Source organism: Phodopus roborovskii, unplaced genomic scaffold (assembly GCF_943737965.1).
Source record: "Phodopus roborovskii unplaced genomic scaffold, PHOROB, whole genome shotgun sequence".
Lineage (NCBI taxonomy): Eukaryota > Metazoa > Chordata > Mammalia > Rodentia > Cricetidae > Phodopus > Phodopus roborovskii.
Window position 1 is genome coordinate 30822263 of NW_026125295.1, and position 23389 is coordinate 30845651.

A 23389-nucleotide genomic window follows, 5' to 3' on the forward strand; every position below is an offset into this window, starting at 1 on the left:
GTAGGATCCAGATGGTGGATACATGAGTGTTTACGATAATATTCTTTCAACTTTGCTGTAGCTCTGAAAATTTGCATGATAAGATATGGAGCTAAAGAAAGTACTGTTCCAGAAAGAGATCCATATTTAAAACTCAAACTTAACTACTACTTACATTTTAGTGCACATCATCTTCTTTCATTCTAGTTTCTAGGAATACATAGTTTCACATCATGATGATCTTTATGCAGATTTATTTTCGTATTCTTACTCAGTAGTGTATCTTACTTTTATCATGAAAGTTTTATATAATTTTTAAGTTAACATCGTTTATATGCAGTAAAATTCACACTTTTAAGTGTATAATTCCATGCACTTGATGGATGTGTTTTGCAAACATAACTACTGAGGTGTAGACTCATTCTAGATGATTTCTCTAAGTTCCCTGCATCTTACTCCTGGGACCTACTGATCTATATTTTAGAATGGGATTAGAATGGAATAATATAGTACAATGCATAGTCTTTTGAATATGTCTTCTTTTGCCTTATGCTTTATTCAAATTGTGTATCCTAGCAGTTTGTTCATTTTTTAAACTGATAAGTTGCATTATAAGAAAGCACATTTATGAAATTTCATATTCAGTAAAGCCCATTGTGTAATATAACTTGTTTTATTAATGTAATTTCTTATTACTTGTATATTTACAATTTTTTTTTGCTGTTATGAATACATGAGAATCATGTCTCATTTCATTGGTTGTTTCTTTGAGGTAAACATATTGCTAAATTAAATGTAAATATTTTAAAGCCCTGAGATATTTTTAATCATTAAAAATATTTTTCTTCTGTTTCTCTAAATGGTTCAGAGAAGTCTGGACTTAGAACTCTGTCACTGCTTTTAACTGTCTCTCCTCCCTTTCTTTTCCACTGTTGTTGCTATAGAACTGACTGGTGTTCCAGTGCAGTCATTGAGTTTGCAAATTCTAAATCATGGAGGCCAATCAGGAAGCCTCTCTCTTTTTGGTGAAGATCTTAGAAGAACTGGACAGTAAGCAAAATACCGTTTCCTATCAAGACCTGTGCAAATCACTATGTGCCCAGTTTGATCTGTCTCAGCTTGCCAAACTGAGAAGTGTGCTTTTCTATACAGCATGTCTCGACCCCAACTTTCCAGCCACATTATTCAAAGACAAGATGAAATGCTCTGTAAATAATCAGCAGTCAAAGAAGATCATGGTGGCAGCAGATATCGTGACGATCTTCAACCTGATTCAAATGAATGGGGGCACTGCTAAGGAGAAGTTACCCACAAGTTGCCCCAAGGTGCGCAAGAAGGAGGCATCCTTTGAATCTTGCAGGTCAGACACTGAGGTTTGCAACCCGACAGTCTGTGAGCCTCTGAACTGTGAGCTAAGCGAGAGGCCTTTCAGCCGAGGCTACCCCACCAGGCAATCATCCAAATGCCGGAAGAGGGACTGCAAGGAATGCCCGCAGTTTGTCCCTGCCTCTGAGCCCAATTTCCTGTTGGGTGTCAGCAAAGAGGTGAAAAATCGTGCAGCCTCTCTGGACAGGCTGCAAGCCCTGTCCCCATATTCCATGGCCAGCCCTCAGCCCTGTGAGATGCAGAGGACCTATTTCCCCATGAATATTGAGAATGAGTCCATTTCAGATCAGGACTCTCTGTCCATCAGCCAAGGCATCAAGGAGCCTTTCATCTCCAGCGAGGAACCATTTGTGGTTCAGTCCTGTGTTCAGAAAAGGAACATCTTCAAAGAAGAGTTTCATAATCTCATGACTGTATCCCCTAGTTTGGTTGGTCCCACTAACAAAGCAGAGGGAAGTCTTGGGGAGTCGCAGAATCAGAAGGAGCTGCACAAGACACCCTTCTTTAACCACAGCTTTGAGATGCCTTACCACAACCAGTACCTGAATCCAGTGTATTCCCCGATCCCTGACAAAAGGCGGGCAAAGCATGAAAGCTTAGATGACCTTCAAGCCTCTACCTACTTTGGACCCACTCCAGTGATGGGAACACAAGATGCCAGGACACGCTGCCCAGGGAGGTCTAGTAAACAGACTCCATGGCCCGCCAAAAGCTGGAGTCTAAACACAGAGGAAGTGCCTGACTTTGAACGGTCCTTTTTCAATAGAAATCCCTCTGAAGAGAAGCTATGCTACCCAAATTCTGGTAGCCAGACTCCCACTTTCTCAGGCCCAGACAGGCATCCAACTTACCTGGTGCCAAAGGATCAACAGAAGGTTCTCCCCACTGTCTATGCAATTAAACCGAATGGACTCAAATCGAAAGACATCGCATCTCCTGTTGACCTGGAGAAGCATGAAGCAGTCAAAAAGTTTAAAGACAAAAACATCAGCTGTACAAGTGGGCAGCACAGCTCAGACACCAGCAGTGTGGGTACCCAGACAGAGCAGCATGTGCTGGACCCCCCAAAATGCAAGGACTTGTGTACTTTGGGTCAGGCCAAGTACAGTGACAGGCATGCCATGAAGCACTCGGATGATGATTCAGAAATCGTCAGCGACGACATCAGTGACATTTTCCGGTTTCTTGATGACATGAGCATCAGCGGCTCCACAGGAGTGATACAGTCATCCTGCTACAACAGCACCGGCTCCTTGTCTCAGCTTCAGAAGTCAGACTGTGACAGTTCTCCCGAACGTAACCTTGCCAAGATCACCAATGGGGTCTCCAGCAGCAAGGGAGACAAGTGTAACCGGCCCGAGAACGTCCACCATTCTGAAGAAGAGTTGAAGAGCAGTGTGTGCAAACTCGTTCTCAGGATTGGTGAGATTGAGCGGAAGCTGGAATCACTGTCAGGGGTCCGTGAGGAAATCTCCCAGGTCCTTGGAAAACTCAATAAACTGGATCAGAAAATACAGCAGCCGGAGAAAGTGAATGTGCAGATTGATCTAAACTCCTTGACCAGTGAGGCCCCTTCTGATGACAGTGTCTCTCCAAGGGTCTTCCGTGCACACAGTGGCTCCCATGGACCCAAGTTAGAGAACAGCCCTGACTGGTGTTGCTCCGATGCCAGTGGAAGCAATAGTGAGAGCCTGCGTGTTAAGGCTTTAAAGAAGAGCCTCTTTACAAGGCCATCTTCCAGGTCCCTGACTGAGGAGAACAGCGCCACGGAGTCCAAAATTGCCAGCATCTCCAACTCTCCCAGAGACTGGCGAACCATCACTTATACCAACCGCATGAGCCTCAACGAAGAGGAGATAAAAGATGCAGGCCCAGGTGATAACAAAGACTGGCATCGGAAATCTAAGGAGGTAATGGAAATTTAAGTTCCCACTATTGGTCTCAGTATCGTCCAGCCTCAGACATTCCATGCTGGTGACCGTGCCTTTGCTGGTTCCCCATCCAGAATTGGCAGGCTTTGCACATTTAGAGCAGAGAGGGCAACATGGGCAGGCTGTTTGCTCTGCCAAGGTGCCAGTCAGTTGGGTGGAGCTCATGCTGTGTTGCTGCCAACAGTAGACAGTACAGTTGGGATATTGGACAGGTGGTGTGAGAAGGATTTTGCAAAAGGGGGAGTGCATCAAGGCAGGCAAGCATCATCAAGGTTATCTTTTTGTCCTTGCTGAAGTAGTAGGATCTGCACCAGGCAAGCATGAGAAGTGGCTTGCAAGTGTCCTTGGTGATAGGTCGCTTGTATGTTGTTACTTTTGAAAATATGAGCCTTTTCACTATAAAATAGATAGTTTATTACTAAGAACAAGGAAATAATTTCATTGTTCTACCGTGGAAAAGCAGCCAATCACAACAGTCTCCTTTCCCTCCTTACCTGTCTCTTTTTTCCCTATGTAATAGGTGCTCCATTATTGATGTTTAATAAGAATCAGGAGAAACAGATAGGCCGAATAGATGTTTATTCAGGGAGAAATAACTTACAACATAGACAGATGAACACCAGCAGGTTCCTGGCCCCAAGGAAGCCTCTGGATGTACCCCTGTCCCTGTGCTGCAAGCAAGAGAGCTCTCAGACTCCTCTCCTCAGCCTTAGTTCCCCCAGGTCACACGCGGCCCTGTCTCCACCCCCAATGGGCGTGGTCTATTCCACAGGTGCGGTCAAGGTGAATATCTCACTACACTCCATACTTCTCATGTGAGTGTTATTTTTTTTTATCATTTATTTCATACATCACTCCACCAGCACTGGAATCCTTGTTCAGATACTTCCTTTTTCTGTTCTGTGGTGAAGGGGACGGTTCCAGGGGACATGCATCTGATTACTTCACTCTTAATGGGGTCCAGTATCTATGCCTGACAGAGTCTACGCCACGTATGCTTCTATTGTCATTGAACAGGCCATGAGTTGCCCTCCCAGGGTCTGGGAGGAATGACCTGCCAAAGAGGGTGTAGTAGAGTGGGGTTCAAGGGTGCTGAGTCAAAGAAGAGGTGTGATTTTCCTAAGTGATGTCAACAAGTACAAAGCTGCAAAAATTGGTTTGAATTCAGGTCCAGAATGAAGGAAAAGAGAAAGTTGATGGACATTACTTTTTCCTGATCCCAAAGGAGCCCTTGTATCCCATGGTGCTCTTTCCCCTAAGCAGCTTGCCACAAACACCAGACTAAGGCCAGATTTCTGGAGCCCATTGCCTTATATAACACTGAAAAATGGCCATTAGAAGACTCACATGGACAGGTCCTTTGTAGTATTACAAAACCAAAGTAAGCCTGCCCGAGCTCCAGTCTGTGAAGTGCCAATACCTCACCAAATCAGCAGGACTTGCTGCAACCTTAAATACGGTCCACTTGAATAGCCTTGCAGAAAGCTGGTTCCTTCAAAACAAGCAGCTCTCTGCACTGTATGCCTGTTTCCATTGTGACTTTTCCTCTTGTCAATGAGGACCAGCTTTGGTCCAATGTCAGAAAGTGCTGAAGACCAGGAGGTGAATGTCCTGTCACCATGCCCAGGTCAAAGTCCTCCAGTCTCAGATGAGATGTTATCTTCCTTTGTGACTAGTGTTTCTTTTCTTTTTTGTTGTGGGAGATGGCCACCACTCCAGGAGTTTTCCCAGCTGACAAGCTCCCCGGGACCCATGACTCTCACACATTCAGCTTGCCTTCCAGCTCCTACGTAATTTCCTTTTGTGATGTCTTTTTTATATCTGCACGTTTGCCCTTTGGTATCCTCAATTCCTGATTTCACATCCTACCTGGAGCTTGCAGACCCTCCATCCATCTACCACTTTATCTAATGGGCTACTTCTCTGTTCATCTCCCTAAAACTACCATCTGCAGGGGCCTCTTGTTTCCAAATCCCTTGCGGATTTTCTTTGCTTCAGTAAAGAAGTCTATAAGTTCTTACCCAGGGTTTTCAATTATTTGTGGGTGTGTGTGTGTGTGTGTGTGTGTGTGTGTGTGTGTGTGTGCGCGCGCGCATGCACGCGTGCATGCACATGTGTAGGTCAGAGGACAGCATGCAGGACCCGATTCTGTCTACTATGTAGGTCCTAGGGATTGAACTTCTGACACCAGGCTTGGTGGCAAGTGCCTTTATTTTACATACTCCCTTCTAACTAGTATGCTGTATTTTACCCCAAATCCTGCTCTGCCTTGATGAATACACTTGTATTTCCTCAAAAATGCTATGGCTATTCACTCAGTCACCTACTTAGCAAATACTTTAGTAACTCTTATGTCCAGACCTTGTCATATGATCAAAACTTTCTTTGCATAATCCCTACAGCAAGATTGTCTGATCCACTTCCTCTGTGCTTAGAATAAGGTGATAATGTCTGGTGCTGATCTGGGCATTCTCAGGCCTCTGGGTTCTGTGCACTCCTCCAGGCCTCCTCATTCACGCATATTTGGATACTTCTACAGGAATTGCTGCCCATCTACCTCCAGCTTTCAGTTCTCTTTGTTCAGATGTCCTGGGCAAAGACATTTACTGAAACATATAGATTATATATGCACATGCTGACTACTGTCATAAGTAGTTGGAATAGGCCTGGGCCTCAATGAGATGTTCTCAGAAGTGTGAAATGGTTCAAATCCTGGCTCTGTCATTCCTAACTGTGCAGCACTGGCTATATCTCTCAACCTCTCTGACCTGATCTTCCACATTCATAGTGAGGATATGTTGTGATGCTGAAATGTTAATGAGAAGCTGATATGAAATACTGCACATCTAGCACTAGACAGAGTGGTGGATACTCAGCCAGCCCACTGGAGTCCACCAAGGTTATTATTCCTGGGAATTTCTGCTTCCCTCAGCTTTGTGCAAGATCTGCTTCCATTCGGACTGGGGAGTGATAAGTGAACAGAATAAATAAAAGCAACAGAGCCTTTAAAAAAAAACCCTGGCCTTAATGAATCAGAAAGTGAGAAGGAACCCCATCTTCTTTCTTGACTTACCTAAGTCTGTGCCTCTGCCAGTAGCCTCAATGGTTTGAATAGCTGAGCTACATTACTTCTGGGCCTGAGCTGGTGGATCAGGTGTGTGAGGTGCACACTCACAGCCACACACATCTGTTCATCATGTCTTTACTTGTCACATCACCTCCATACACACTCTTCCTTTCCTGTTTCTATTATTTCATATGGAATGTTTGCTCCCATTCTCATAACCCTAATGCCATATCATTGGTTTCTATCCCTGGGGCAAATCACAGTGGATTAAAAGACAAACAAGCTATTCCTTTGCCTGGGAGAAACAAAGTGGAGGAGGAAGGTTGAGAGATTAGCGGCTATAGTTTAGTGTGGCAAGTGCTGTCCGAAGGGTCTGTACAGAACCTTCTGAGATCACAGAGATGAACCTCACCCATTTGTGAGGGAATACTGGCTGGAGGGCCATCTATGTGAAAAGTCAGTGGCCTTCAGGTAGATATAAAACAGATCAGAGGCCCCGTCCTTACAGGTTCACTGAGACTAGAGTAGCCTGGGATGTGTCTCAAAGCCTGTGGACATAGGCTGCCCAGGTTGCTCCTTTATCTTAAGTGTTATACAGATGCCTTTGAAAGGGCCACATGCCACCATGGACAGTCACTAGAGATGTTCATGTGGGATTTCCAGCTTGGAGTCTCTCTTCCAAGGCAGGTTCTCAGCAGAGTTTTCAAATATTCCCTGCAGAATGACCCCTGTCTTTTCCTCACTGAGGCTAGGTATAAAATGGGACAGAAAAGAGGGATATTATTATACAAATGTCAAGGAAAGACTCCCAAGCTAGCTGATTAGGTTTAGGTTTAACCCCCCCCCCCGGCTGTGTGTTCTCAATCAAATAATGGGGTCTTTCTATGATCCGTTGTCTGACTGTACAAGAGGAGTCAATTGTGGTAAAGATGGTGTAAGGATTGGGTTATAAAGAACCTCCTCTACATGTGGAAACCTTTGCTTTCATTAATACTATCAGGACTGGAAGCTCTTTTTAAAGAATGTCTCTCCAATAGGCAGACTTTGTATGGGTTTATAAGTCATTCCATCTTTACTACCTGGGTGTTCCTGGGATTTCATTGATAAAAAGCTGGCTGGCTGCTCAAATGCACTGTGAGACCTGATGGCACCTCTGTGGCTTTTCTGTATGTTTCTGTTCTCCTCTCCAGGCAGACAGGCAGTATGACATCCCCCCACAGCACCGACTGCCCAAGCAGCCCAAAGAAGGCTTCCTGGTGGAGCAAGTTTTCAGTCCACATCCTTACCCCCCCTCCATGAAGGCCCACATGAAGAGCAACCCCCTGTATACAGACATGCGGCTGACTGAGCTAGCTGAAGTTAAGCGGGGCCAGCCTTCTTGGACCGTAGAGGAGTATGCTCGGAACTCTGGTGACAAGGGCAAGCTGACAGCTCTGGATCTGCAGGTGAGCCTCACTGCTCCCGGGTGGGAGAAGCCCAGCCATGGGCTTGTGTGGATAACTTAAATTTGGCAACTCCCTCAACCTTCACATTCCCCAGGTCCCTGCCATAGAATTTTGGACTTTAATAAATCAGAGCAAGCAGCGAGGTATTTTTGTTGTTTTAAACAAAGGGATTTATACCTTGCCTGTTTGTTTGTAACCATTTAACTATGAGGGTGCTTGCTTTTATATTTGTTGGCCATCTGATTTGCTAATAATGCATTTAAAGCCAAGTGCAAATTCTAATCTTTGCTCACAAGACCTGAGCCAAACTGTTTAATGAAACACAAGCTGATTTCTCCTTCCATATGTAGCACGTGGGATAAGCATGTTTGTGGGAGCCAAGCTATGGATTATGTTTCCATATGGAGCCACCCCAGGTAAGCGCCATCCCTGGAAGGTCTGTGAATGCCATTATGGCTAGAGGGCATGCTTTTTTTGTTGTTGTTGTTCACTCACCACAGGGCTGGGTTTTGCCTTCACTTTTATTTTGGTGGGCAGCTCTAAGAGGTTCCATTCACGGCACGTGTGTCTATGTATGTTTCCACACCACAGCAAAGGAACCATTGTGGCCACCTGTGTGCTTAGCTGTATGGAAAGAGAAAGGCCACAGCCCCAAAGGAAGGAGTTATCTCCAGACGGCCCATGCACTCAGGGCATGGTTGATGAGAGCTGTCCGTAAGCCCACTGGGACAAGGCTCGTTTGCCATGGCCTTTCTCTAAACAAAAAGGGTGTGGGAGGGAAGCATGTGGCAAGGAAAAGACATGGGTTTGAGCAGCACCATGCCTATATCCAAACCTTCTTAAGAGCAGTTTGCGATTTGGAGCACTTATTTCACCTGCTTCGGCTTTGGTCCACCCGTGACATGGGCATAAAACTATCCACGTTCATGGCATTGCTGCAAGAACTGAAAGTAATATACATGAAGACCTTGGCACTGACTGGCATTGGGAGGGATGGCACTCAGGAGTTGGTAGAGGATGCAGCAGTCAGGCTTTTCGCACCCATCTCGCACCCAGGCACCGCTGCCTGTGAGGCAGGCATTGCTCTGACCATTTCCAGGAAACAATGGAAGCAGGAAGTTCAGCGAGTTGGCCCCGATCAGACAGGTCTGGATCTGTACTGGACCACTGGACGATAAGTCTCCTGTTCTTTCTCTTCTGTAGTATTTACCTTTGCTGTTTCTAGGAGTTTAACGGTATTTAATCTCAGACAAAAGGATTGCAATCACACGTGTATATCTGGGATCCTGAATGGCAGCAACTCAAGGGAACTCTGGTCCAATCCTGGAAAAGAGGTCTGTGGTGGCAGCAGGAGCGCCCTAAACTCTCCCTCACCCCTCCTACTCCATGTAATGCTATCTCCATACATGCCACATGCCACTTGTCCCCGGAGGCTGCTGTCTTTCCTGTCATCTTCCTGACCACAAGCAGGTTAGATCATGACTTGAGTCTCCCACAAGCAGACTTCTATGCCGCTCTGCTATATGTGGTACCCTTGATCAGCGTGCCAGAAACACTCAAAAACAGCTCAACAGGTTATAATAACCAATATTTCACCATGCCCTGGAGGCTGACCTTGAAAACAAATTTTGAAAGTTTATGGAGCGAGAGAGCTGAGGGATTTTGCATCTATAAGCACATGCAGTTTGAATGGGCCAGTGTTTGAAAGTATAAAGATAAAATTAGAAAGGATAAAATAAAAACAGAGCTTTAGGTGAGTCTGCCTAACAATGGAAGGACAGAGTATCCAGGCATGTGTTCTGCTAGGATAGAAAGCTCAGTTCCTGGTAATGTGTGGGCAGAAAAGCAGAGCAGATGTTGGAGGCAGGTGAGGCAGAAAGGCACCAGGTTATTTGTTTGCATTGCTTTGCAGAGGTAAAAGCACTGTTACAGGTTAGCTTTGGAACACATTTCCTGGGGCCCATTTTTGTTCATATATAAATCCATTAGTAATGTCCACTGAGGGGGTAGGCACTGGTGCAGGCCTGGCTTCATTTTCATCATTTGGCAGGCCTAATTAACAAGTGAGTATGTGTGTGGTGTCCTTGGGAATGTGGGTATTACCTCTCTGTGCTGTGGTGCCATTACAGCTTGAAGTTATTGGAAAAAAAACTAATTAAAATAGTTTATTTCACAGGCAGAATCTTAGCCCATAGCAAAGTGTGGATAGCTGTGGAAGGAGGCAAATTGCTTCTGTCCGAGATGGAGGGTACAAAGCACATGATCTTCTGTGCCCTGTGTGTGCTGCATCTCTACTGGGCCAGCCCTGGGAAATTGGGGGAAAGGGCAGCTTATTTTGGCCATAATGACCAGAGCTTATCTTCAAGGTAATAGGGGAAGGAAGGCTGTCTGACTAGTCTTCCACCCAAACCTAATCTCCGACAGCACATCATTCACATTACAGGTCAGTATTCCAGCAAGACAGGCTCATCTTTGAATCTCTTTCTTCCTTATTGAGTGTCCATTCAGCTACTGAAGGATTTTCATGTCGGGGAGAGCAAGTGGGGCCCAACTATGTCTATGGAGAGCAGGGATCTATGTGTGTGTGCATGTGTATGCGTATAAGTGTGTGTGTGTGTGTGTGTGTGTGTGTGTAGGTATATATAAACATGCATATGAATTGTATGTGCATGTCTCACAAATGCATAAACATATATAAGACTGTGTTTGTATATGTGTGTATTTGCATGAATGTGTATGGGGGGTATAATTCTAAATAGTAGAACTTAGTCTCTGCAGAGCTGTTTAGATCAGTTTCAGGGAGAGACTCCTAGACTCCAGCAGTGGAAAGTAAGCCCTAGGAGTTTCTGTACAAGGACATTTACAGGCTTTTCCCACATCAATAATATTCTGGTTTATATTAGGGGTATTGTGGGTGGCCACCATTGTCTTATGTCCTTCTATATAGTCTGCAGAATTTATAAACAGTGTTGAAGCCAGCCACACTAAGTTCTTATCTCCTGCCACTGTACAATGTTGTTCAGCTTGCCCATCCTACCCACTGTAGCACCAGAGTGGCTCCAGATGATTTGTACATGAACGGGCCTGACTACTCTGACAACCTTATTTTTGGTCATCAAACAGCATTTCGCATAATTTTTATATGTCATCAAATGTCATCTTCATTTGATTTACTTAAGTGATTTAAAACAGAAAACTCATTGGGAGTTAGAGGAATGTACAGAGGTAGGAGGCCAGTTGGAACTGGCTCGCAGGTCACAGTCCATGGACTCCTCCCCCAATGTATGTAGTTAATCAACAGGAGGGATGAAATTTTGAGACTGAATGGCAGCGAGTTGTCAGTGCCCTTCAATAAGCAGTTGGTATGTCCAAAGGGATGATGGGAAGAGGATCATTCACTGTAATGTGAGCAGGTTAAGGGCCAGCAATAGCCAGTGAAACGCCCAGAGAGGATACTGAAGACAGAGAAGAGCTGTTACCTTTCTTGGGTCTGACGGTCGGTGCTAGGGTAGGAAGCTGTTTGCGAAATTCACCACAGCCCACAGCTCTGCAAGTCAGAGTCTGGGAGAGCCATCACTCCACCTTTCTCTCCTCTGGTTCCCTTTGGACTGAGACCACACCGTGGCTCCAGTGGGCACAGAGCAAGGTGCAGAAGGAACTGTCTAGAAGGATGGGTGGGCAATGCTTTAGAGTCATGACTCCACCAACAGTGTGCCATAATTGAGCTTTCTCAGTGCTGTAGGCTTTTGGTTTTGATCCTGTGTGTGTGACTTTTAATGTGCTTGTGTTTATAAAACTTAAGCAATCCAAGAACCCTTCTCTCAATGGGTATTTGGTTTGTGATTTAGAGATTTAAGTGGACTCACTTGGACTGTAATGTTTGTTGCTTTTTTTAGTGTCACATTATAAATGCTTACCATAAAACAAGAACACAGCTCTGCTTCGTGGAAATAGATTATAGCCATCTACGTGCAGTGGGGTTCACAGTGAATGTAGGTTAAATATGATACTTCCTCTGCAGACAATGCATTAATCTTGGGTACACATTTGCAGTAGGAACTGGCTTTGGGGGGAAGTGCCACTTAGTCTAGGATCATCAACAACACAGGCCCAGGGTGGGGGCAGTTTGCCATGGGTCTTCAGTCCTTTTACTTTGAACAGTGTTCTAACCAGCCCATGAAAATGCTTGAAATGGAAACATTTTACATTTTGATTGAGCTAGAGGTGCATTTGATTTTCAGTAGAAGCTCTGAGGAATGAACTGACTAGAAATGATAATATGGTCTTGCTTCAAGCAGATCTGTTATTACAGGTCTCTGGTAGAGAACATTTTTCAATATTTTTTTTTCTTTCCTTATGGTAGTGACAATCTACTGGTCGCATACTCTTGAAGTTGAGTCTTGTCTTGACCATTGTGTTTACTTATACAGAGATGACCTCTGGGTTTTATGTCACCTTTAGTTAGGGAGGAGCCAGTACAGTCTATGATGTATGGATGGGTCCCTGGAAGCCTTTTCCTGGCACAGGTCTGGTGGGGAAGCATCTTATGATGCTATCGTTGCTAGGTACCAGCTGCAGACAACTTTTAAATGTTCTAGGAGTGGAAATCGTCAGGATATCTTGGACCTGGATTCAAGTATTAACCGTATTTCTAACATCTCTTTTCTTTTAGACTCAAGAATCTTTAAACCCAAACAACTTGGAGTACTGGATGGAAGATATTTATACTCCAGGCTATGATTCATTACTAAAACGGAAAGAAGCTGAATTCAGACGAGCCAAGGTCTGCAAGATCGCTGCTCTCATTACTGCTGCTGCATGCACAGTCATTCTTGTCATCGTTGTGCCCATCTGCACGATGAAGTCCTGAACCTGTGGACCCAGCATTACATGCAGCTCATGACTTCCATTGTCTTCTGCATTTCAAAAGCTCACTTCAGTGTGGCCACAGTTTGTTGCAAGAGAGAAAAAAATCCCAGATGCTTTTCTGCAGATCTGAAGGTCATTTTCAGAGAGTATATACTCTAGAAAGAAATCTACCTAGCTGCTAAACTTAGCTGTAGTTAGACTCTGATATATTTTTTAAAAATACAGTATCTTTTTCCATGTAAGGAATGCCAATGGGTTACCATTGTATAAAAATTGAATATTCCAAGCAAAGAGAAAAAAAAGCCTAAGAGTATTCTTTCAGTATGATGGTAATTCATGGTGGGCAGTAAGTTATGCAGAGCAGATCCAATCCCTTCACTTTGGAGGAGCTAATGGTGACACAAACACGAAAAAGCTAAGGGGGTGGGGTCAATTTCCTTAACACTGAGGTTGTTGCTGATGAAATAAATGGATGTGTGTCCACCAAGAATGTGGCTTCCCTTCAACTTTTATCAAGGGCTATTGACTGCCTTCTTGCCCTTTTGTCCTTGTCACTGTAGAACATCTGAATCTCTATAGTTCTTCTTGCGGCATTCTGAACCTTCTTCTCGGGCCCAGGCAAGAAGGAGCTGCACTTCCACGCCAAGCATGATATACAGTGGCCTCTTTTTGCAGTATGGGCCAAGATACTCAGGACAGGCAACACTCCTGTTGTCCCCAACATGATGTGGGGAAGCTTGCCTGTTGGCATATGTTAACATATGAAGGTCCCAGCCACCCCAAAGGACGTCCTATTCTTGCTCTGGCATGTGGCTCTGTTCCTTGATTTTCTAACTCTTGGTGGAATCCGATTCTCTACTCTGAAGAGTTTGGAACTTATCCATGTGCCTTGCAGAGCAGAGACAGTGGTGACACTTTGACATCTAACTCTAAACCATGGTTTCCATCCACCACTGGTACCAACCATTTGCAGTGGCTTTAAAAAGAATGCTTATTTAATAATGTGATAAAGGCACTAAGGTCTCCTAAACTACAACAACAACATCTACTACAGAATTTTGAATATCCGTCAGCAGTGCAAAAAAGTATTTAATCATCTATCTATATACATGTTCTGTTTATTGTCTTCACTGCTAAGTAAATTGAGAGCAAGATTTTTCCAAGTGTACAAGAAGCTGTTGTAATGTTCTTAAGAGTTTGATCTCTGTTCCCACCTGATTGGTGCTTTGACAATAATTGGCAGAAAAACTCCTTATCAACATCTGTATCTAATGTCTTACTACAAATTAAAGAAAAATGATTGATAAAATCTAGAAATCTTAAATTCATTTAATACCAAACTGGCATATACATACATTTTGATAGTAAGAATAATCACTTTGGAAAGTACGCACACTTTCTACAAGTCGAATCTGAGAAGCTTTTTCATTTCTAAAGCAATAGGAGTCCAGCATTCATCCTAAATAATTCCAAATAATGCTGAGCTTGCTGCAGCAGATCATGTTGTCACTAGTGAAGAGTAGACAGTGCATTTTATGCATTTATGACATTAACAGATGAGGGATGAATTCTCTCACCTGTAGGGAATCTTTGTTTTTAGAGGTCTTCATGGTATCTGTTTCTGTTGATATGTTTACTAATGGATCAATTAGGTGACAGAAATTTAAGCCTTAGAATGGAGGACTTGTCATTGAAAATGAAAACACACACACACACACACACACACACACACACACACACACACACACACACACACATGACCTTTGTCAGAATTTTAGTCTTTTGGTGCTCTATTTTGGTTTGGGCACTTCAAATAAGGTTTTATCTTTCACTCCAAAGAGAATACTTTGTTACATCCTTTGAAGTCCCTGTTGCATCTCCTCTTTGTTAACAAGGACTCTGTACCACATTCTGATGCTACCATCCTGCCCCACACCACATATTAAGCTATCAGAGAGTGAGAGGTAACAGTTTTCAAATTCTTGATCTGTGAATTTAGGAACAGCAGAGATGTACTCTCCCAGGATAATAAAAATCCTATCAAACCCAACCTCTCTATTTGACAGATGGGATCATGGTGACCGGATGGCACTCCCTTGATGAAACTGCTAATATAATGAAGTCAATCACACTTCATCCGTAGACACTGCCCTAGGGTAAACCTATGTGAATCATGTGCCTAGCTATCTAGAGAGGGCATGACTATAAACCTAATTGAAGCATAGAAGTCAAAGTCCCCTATAGAATTTGCTAATACCCTTTCCATTTCTGGGGAGGTAGCCAAAGAAATCCAATGTTGCTCTAAGTCCAGTATAAGTCCAATTCAACATTTTCACATAATGAAAGCATCTAGGCCCAGTAATAACCCAGGAGCCAGATCATGAAGGGCAAAGTAGGGAAGGAGATTTTCTCTGGAAAGTGGCCATTCTCAGTCAGGTAGTGCCTAGGCTGGGATTGAAGGACCACATCTTTGCCATTATCTATGAACTCTTGGATGCCTGGAGTCTCAGCACCCAATCTATAAAAGATGGTGTTCATAGTTAGATCTCTTTCTTGTTGACCCCAAACTTGCTTGTCTTAGATCCAAGGCTCACCTTAGCTTCCTCAAATACTCAATTTTCATAATGAAGTGAGACAATTTACTTGACACAAAGTATATATCCCTTTGTATAATATGTTCCCCTTGTCTCCTTGTTGCAATGCACTGCCCTCCACCTCTGCCCCAGTGATGGTGACTGACTGGCTTTCTATACTGAGTGTCATCTTCTTTCACTCTATAGTTTTACAGAAAGTACATTATTTTGTACCCAAATCTAAAGCTGCTTCATGTTACAAATTCATTTCATTTTTGTTGGGTTTCTTCCTTTTTTGTTTTTTCTTTCTTTCTTTCTTTTTTATTTTGCATTTACAACACTATTCAGATGACTTTACCATTGGAGGATTATTTTGCAATCAGATGTCTCAATCCACGATGAAATTCAGAAGCATTTCATCCTTTTTGCTGATCTAAATTTGTTTTGGACACAGCCTTGCAGAAAAGCAACCACCAATCAAAGGAAATTTTCAGCTCTCTGCTTTCAGAATTTTATTCTAGCATTCCCTTGTTTAAACTACTGATACAATAAAGCCAATCACACATTATATTCTGCCAGCTAATCATAAATTATTTATTATTTTAGGGCATGCAACCATGTGAATAATACCTGCAAGGCTAGCTTAATATATATTATAAAAAACAGTCAGTGTTCTGAATATCTGTACTACTGTTGCCATTGTCTTAATTCCTTGTGACACCTTATTTGTTTATATTATTGCACAAAACCCTTCTGCTAATGGTTTAATGGTATGAGAATTTATAAGTGTTGGAATTCAACATGCTTCCTATTATTAATATAACCAACCTACAAGAATATTGTGATCAATTGTGTGAATACCAAATCATTATATACTGTATATTGTACTACAGAAATTTGTATTTTAAGGCAAAGACTTGAGTAACTGTTGGTATAACCGAAGAATATGAAATATTTATTAAGTACCAGTGAGAAATAAATCAACCTTCCTTATTTATGCCTTATGAACAATAGAGTGTGAAATGTAAGGCAAAATTTTATGCGAAGACCCTAAAGGGATGGGTTTCCTTGAAGGCAGGGATTGTGTCTTTCTATGTTTGTTCTGTACAGCTCTCAGCACACTCTTGGTGCTTGATAAATGTTATATAATACCAATAACTAAGCACATTTTTAGATGTTTTTCAAATGGCTCGTGCAAAATTTGGTTAATGTTGGTTTGAAGCTATCATGTAAAAATCTGCCTCTCTAAATGTAATCAAAATAAATGGAAAATATGCAGTAACTTGTAATGAGATTTTATTTTATCCCTAAATTATAGGGTTCAGGTTTATAAACATGTTACAAACTGTCTATCTTGATTCTTTTTCTCAAAAATTTTCTGAAGTAAAAATCAAAATATGTGAGCAACCTAGTCCCCCCTCCTGCTCTTAATCCCTCTAAAACCTTGCAGGAAAAAAAATCAACATCAATCACGAAGTTGTATTATATATGTACAATATCTCCATGGTTTCTAGTTGTTTCACAAACTCATGAATACATCACCATTTATCTGCCCTTTCTACAAAGGATTGGCTATTCAGGTCCAACCTGCAGGAGTACTATGGTCAATTGGAATGCCCAGTCAATACATGCTGTGTGTTATACTACAGAATTTTTTCAAGGCTCCTTGGTGCTCCCGAGAGAAAGGGCTTAGAATTGTGAATATTCTTGATACACCGTTTCTGTAACACATAGGACTGCTGGGTCATGAGAGATGCTTAAATGCTAGGCTAGGACAGAGTGCCAAAGACTTTCTATATACTGTTCTGCAAATATGCCCTGTTCCCGGGTTTGTATGTGGAGGTTTCTGCATCCTTCCTAACAAGGCCCGGTCTCTTTCATTCTATTGAGTATTCAGTGGCATATCAATGTTTTCAAAATATCATTTCCAGACTGGAGAGGACGATTCAGTGGGTAAAATACTTGCTGCACAAGTCTAAGGGCATGCGTTCAAATTTCCAGAACTGATATAAAACTGCATGGTAGAAAAAATATGTACAATCCCATTCCTCCTTTAGTGACATGGGAGATAGAGAGAGGTGAATCCCTGGAAGCTCACAAGCCAGCCAGACTGGCATATACAGCACAGTGTAAGCAACAAAGTCTCTGCCTCATACAAGGTGGAAGACATGGAATGACATCTGAGGTTGTCTTCTGACTATACATGAGCACTGTGACATACACACGCACACACATACACACACACACGTGTATACACAATGAAATGAAGTAGCATTTTCCTATTTGATAATGGAATTTGCTGGGTTTCGGTGTTTGTTAGCTCAATGGATATCCTATTTTGTGAAATGTTCCTTTGTATACTTTTACATGATATAAAAATTAAATTAATTTTCACGATAGCAAACAAAGGAGGAGGTCTCACTGAGCACTTTGGTGCTTGTGTGTCATTGGAGTGTGTTCCCATCATTCCTCTTCCCATCGCCTTCTTTGTGTCTTGCTGCGCTCAGGCTGATTTTCATTTGCCATCCAGTCCGCTCTTTCATGTTACATGTATTCTGTTAACTCCTCTTCCTACCCTCCTTTCATAAGTTCTCCTCCTCTCTTGATCACCTTTCAAATTTCATGACACAAATATGTGTATGATTTTAAGTCAAGAATCCACATGAAAGAGAAAAGGCAATATTTGTCGGAGTCTGGCTTCATTCACTTAATACAATGCTCTCCAGTTGCATTCACTTTCCTGCAAAAAAAAAAAAAATTAAAGGACAATATTGACTCAAAGTAGAAAGAGTATGCACCCTTGTTTTATTCCAGATTTTAGAAAAAATGTTCTCAGTATTCCTTCACTTAACATAATATTGGTTGTAGACTTGTGATACACACACACACACACACACACACACACACACACACACACACACTATTGTCATGTTGAAGTGTGTGCTCCTATTCTTGGTTTATTCAGCGTTTCCATTGTGAAAGTATGTTCAACTTTGTCAAAAAGCCTTTTGTCTTACTGAGAGAGGATCATGTAGTTTCTATTCTTAAGTGAAGTATTTCACTTAACGATTTGTGCATTCTGGATTTATCTTTTCTCTCTTTAGTTTTTATATAATTCCATACATTGTCTTTTCATAAAATGCATCCCTTCCCCAATCTCCTTCTAGATCTGCCCTCACCTCCCTACTCACCTAACTTTGTGTCCTTTTTTTAAAAAGTCCATCAAGTCCAATTTGTGATGCTCATGTATTCTTAAATGTGTGGCTTCTCACTGGAGCATGGTTAATCTACCAAGGGTGACTCCCTTAAAGAAAACTCACTGTTCCTCTTCCAGCAACTATCACTTGATAGCAGCTCTTTAGCTAGGATTCTGTCTGGCTTGAGCTTGTTCAGGTATTGTGCACACTGTCACAACTGCTGGGAGTTCAAATGCATGTCTGAAAATAAATAAACAGTTTCTTTTTAGTCACTCACCATTCCCATGTCTGACTCCTCACATCTTTCTTTTGCTCTCCTCAATGGTCCATGAGTGCCTTCCTCTGCCCTCTCTCTCATCTTCCTTCTTCTTGCCCTTTTTCTGGTCTTGTATAGCAGAGGCTGCCCTTTAACTTGCTCCGTAGTCTGATATTGTCCTTGAATTTCTGATCCTCTGACTTCCAACCCCCAAAGTGATTATACAATCACACCCAATTTATCTGGAGATCTAGTCCAGAGACTCCTGCATGCTGGGCAAAAATGTAACTAACTGGATTGTATTCCCATCACTAGATTTGGAAACTTTTATGCCATAATTCATTGAACAGAGTTTCAATTCTCTCTGTCTCTCTCTCTGTCTCTCTCTCTGTCTCTCTCTCTCTCTTTCTCTCTCTCTCTCTTTCTCTCTCTCTCTCTCTCTCTCTCTGTGTGTGTGTGTGTGTGTGTGTGTGTGTGTGTGTGTGTGTTTATCTCAGCTTCTTCCACCCATGGGTTATTGAGCTTATTTTTCTCTAATGTATCCAAAAGATTTTAAATATTATACTCATGTTTATTTTTTCCATCATTGTACATACTATTTCACCAAACTGATTTACCATCCCTGAAATGCTTTCTTCTGCTGGCTGAGTCTTATTGAAGATGCTTTTCCTTCTTTAAAAAAATGATTCATTCAGTTTTTCATTTCCAACATTTCTAAAACCTGAATTTCGTTACTGAATTTTCCATCCATGTTGCTGACTTTTTAAAATCCATATTGTTTTTTCCTCATCCATTTTACTGACCTTTTCCTACTTTGCTGATACCCTCCCCCACCTCCTAGTGTACATGGATAACATCTGTTTCTTTCTATCTATTTTAGGCCATTTACCATTTTTATCAGATCACCTTTGAAATCTTCTGTCATTTTTTTTCTATTTCACTATATTTGTGGGAAGTAGTTAAGGAATTATGGTGTTTCAAAAGTCACATTTCCTCACTTTTCCTGGTGTCTTGTCTTTATTATGTTACAATGTGTGTAGCTGCTGGTTTCTATGTCTAGTTTTGGAGGTGATGCTCTTATTGATCAGCCTACCTGTGAAGGCTCAGTACTGCTCAATGAGGAGGAAATGAACTGCCCTTCGAAGTGTCTTCAGCTGCTTCTGGTCAGGTCATGGAGCTGGGTGGCTGACACCGATTGTCTTGCTAGTTACATCTTTTCCTCAGCTCTTTTCATGTATCCTGTCACATCCTATGCAGAATCCCAAAGCTTTCCCTCTCTTTGAAATAGAGTTTGATTTGTTTTTCTTATCCTGATCCTCTCCTTCACTGGCTCACAGGAAGACAGTTTCTGGTCTTCTGTTTACCCAAAAGTCTTTCTTATGTTTATACCCAGGTGCTTGCTGAACCATGTCTAATCCTTCTTGATTTATAGGAATTGATTCTTTATTTTGTTCTCTCTCTCTCTCTCTATCTAGCCATTCATCCATATATATATATATATATATATATATATATATATATATATATATATATATATATATAATTTCCATGCTGTGCACTATGCTTTTCAACTCTCTGTTTATTCCTATGGAATAGTGTTTCTTGGTGTAGCCTTGGCTGTCCTGGAACTTGCTCTGTAGTCCAGGCTGGCCTCAAACTGGCAGAGATCTGCCTGCCTCTGTCTCCTGAGTGCTGGGATTAAAGGCCTGCACCACTGCAACCCAACAGCCTACAGCACATGATATTCCCTGGTGGTCTCCCATCCAAGTACTAATGAAGTCTGACCCTGTTTAGCTTCTGATGTCAGAAGAGTTTGGACATGTTCAGGGTGGTATGGCCAGAGAATCAACTGTTTTGATGCCTTTTTATGAACAGATGTTCCTAGCATTAATATAAAAATTTATAATTTCTTCCATGGTGTTGACAATAGGAACCTGGTTAAGAAAACTATTTATAGACTCAATGTCTTAAAGATGCTCTATGTTTTCATATGTGTGTGTGTGTGTGTGTGTGTGTGTACCTGTGTTCTCTTTGCAATTCTTATTTGTACCTGATATGCAGTAGGACAGTAGGAGATTAAGAATTGTTTTTGGTTTTGTTTGTTTGCCATCCGTTAATCAGAGCCACTTTCTGGACTTTTATTCTGCTCTGTTGGTTTATTCTTTCCTCATATAAACACAACTCCAGCATAATTTTTGTTAGCCCAGAGACTTAGGCATTCCTCCACTGTGAATTAAGTGAATGACCCTGACTAGATTAGCAGCCTCAGCACATATTTCACTTGTGAATGACTTCTTGGGGGATGGTGAGGAAAGAATGTGTCTGGTTCTTTTTCTCTCTTCCATTTTTCTCAAATGTCATTGACTTCTTTGCCTGAGTCATTAAAGAGTGGTTACTTTAAGTATAAATTACACCACACTTGAAGAAGTGCTTAATATTTTGACGTCTAAACAGAAATCTCTGAGACAAGCTTAGAAAAATGTTAGGGTAAATTTTGCAATAGTGGATAAAAAATACATTTTAGTTTTGCAATAAAATATTAATAAAATAATAAAATTAACAAACTATTAAATCAGATGTACCAATCTAAAGTCTTACTTAGTTGGACTGCATCTGCGTTGATAGTTTTCCAAGGGCTCAGAAAACGTGAGTTAAAAATATGTAAGGTATCTTGTAGGAAAATAAATGTCTGTCTTCCCTAAGAGACAAATCAATATGCAATATGCTCCTGTAAGGCATTTTAATCTATCACTAATTTAGCTTCCTCCATCCAAGTACAAGCAAAAGTCAATACTTGGTTAATGTACTTTACATTATCAAATGTACTTTTTGGAAAAGCACATATCACTTCCTAGTTCTGTAGAATTCAGGCTTTGTGAGCTCCCACTGGTTCTTTATAAAATGAATATGAATCATTGAGATCTTTCTGTACTTGGACTTTATTTGTATCCTCATTAATCCTAGTGATGTCAAAGAAGCGAGGTTCATGTTGCATGGCACAGTAGCACATGCTTATAACTCCCACTTAGAGCACTGGGCAAGCAGTATGGCTACCATGAATTTGAGGGCACAGTCCTACATGGTGAGTGTCAAGCCAACCAGGATTGAGACCCTATCACAATCCAAATCAAAACCAAACCCAGAAGCAAAACTACATCCCAGCAGCATCAACACTGCCCCCAAACGGTAAAAAAGATAGTAACATTATAGAGTTGAAAAGTAAATGAGAACCTGAAAACAGGATGACTGAGTTTCTGGGCAGAAAAGAGCCCTGCATTCTGCCCGTGGAAGGATGTCCTTGATAAATAGTCTCTGGGAATCTCAACATGGACTCCAGCTCATTGTGGTTTAATTAAAATTCCTAAAAAATTCATCAACTCCCATACATGAAATTATTGTTAGAAGCAGCAGTGCAAGTGTGATTATTGCAAATGCAGTTTTCTTTCATTTATCATAGAAAACACTTAATAAATTATGCTGATATGCCTGAGTGGTCACCATGCTAATAAGGAAGTAGACATGGCATTTTCATGCTGGTTACTCAGAGTCATGTTCTACATTTTACAGATTTTTGTGTAATTTAGAGAGTCCCAAGGAGGAGCTGTTCCTAGCTCATTTTCTGTCAACCATGTTTGATCTACATGTCTCTACCAGTTTAATTAGCATTCGGTCGCTTTCTTTTTACAGTTCAGTTTCATTAACAATGTACATTGGACGTGAATATTTCTTTTCTGGTTCAACCCTTTCCCTTCCCATTTGACCCGTTCATTTATGTACTTCATTAATTGCTTTTATTGAGCAAACAGCAAATTCAAAACAATGGCTTGTTGATGAAATGTTGCCTGTGGTGCTTTCAGATTCATCAGTCTTGTATATACCAAATGCCTAGCAAGTGTTTCCTGAATATACATGTGATGCAAGGAATAGAGTCTTTCATCTGTCCTCTCTTAACTTTAATGCTAATGTGTATTCAGACAACAATCAATCAATGAAGCTAAATAATTTCAGTCATCAATAGGTACAATGGAATGAAGGAAATGAAGTGATGTGAGAGAAATCAAATTGGAGAGGCCAGGGAAAGCCTGCTGGAGGCAATGTTGTGTGAACAGCTGAAGAAGAGCATTTGCAGTACTAATGTCCTTAAATAAACATGAAGACTGGGGTGGCTCAGAGTACCTTGAACTTACTGAATCAAACTAATGAGTGTTGGACCATGTTAGAGTTATTTTAGGCCATATCAAGGAGGTAACGTGTAACTTTAAAGGTGAGTGGAAGATCTGAAGGTTGGTAGCAGGGATGTGACATCATCCACATATTGTTAGCAGATCACATTGTCCTCAATGTGAAGACTGCTGTGAGGGAAGGCAAGGGCAGTAACAGGCAGGCTAGTGAGGACATGCTTATGGTGATCTAGGACCTGGGTGAGGCAGCCGATCTGAACATATGTTTGCAGGCACAGGCAACTACCCTTGAGGTCAGGGAGGAAATTAAAATTGCCTAAGGGTGTCTCTGACATTTGGAATTTAAGAAATGGGCAAATATTGATTTATTTCTTGAAGAAGACATTAGAAGAAGCAAAATCTAGAACTTGAAGATGTGTCATATTTGAGTTTTCTTTTTTGGGTTCCTGTATGATAACCTTTTGTATTTATACCTTTATTAATTTATAATAATTGTGCATGTATT

The 23389-nt window shown here is 41.6% G+C and overlaps 1 protein-coding gene across 1 annotated transcript; it reads left to right on the plus strand.

The window, feature by feature from the left end:
- Window positions 1–927: 927 nt before the first annotated feature.
- On the plus strand, window positions 928–12973 carry Minar1 (membrane integral NOTCH2 associated receptor 1). Its single transcript, XM_051207432.1, has 3 exons — window positions 928–3275; window positions 7554–7808; window positions 12481–12973. Exons 1-3 carry the CDS (start codon window positions 972–974, stop codon window positions 12676–12678), a joined length of 2757 nt encoding a protein of 918 aa, XP_051063389.1. The 5' UTR covers window positions 928–971; the 3' UTR covers window positions 12679–12973.
- Window positions 12974–23389: the final 10416 nt, after the last annotated feature.

Coding starts and splice junctions, on each gene's coding strand:
- Minar1 (XM_051207432.1), top strand. CDS start 972: ATGGAGGCCAATCAGGAAGCCTCTCTCTTTTTGGTGAAGATCTTAGAA. Junction 3,276..7,553: donor GGCATCGGAAATCTAAGGAG/GTAATGGAAATT, acceptor TCTCCTCTCCAG/GCAGACAGGCAGTATGACAT. Junction 7,809..12,480: donor TGACAGCTCTGGATCTGCAG/GTGAGCCTCACT, acceptor CTTTTCTTTTAG/ACTCAAGAATCTTTAAACCC.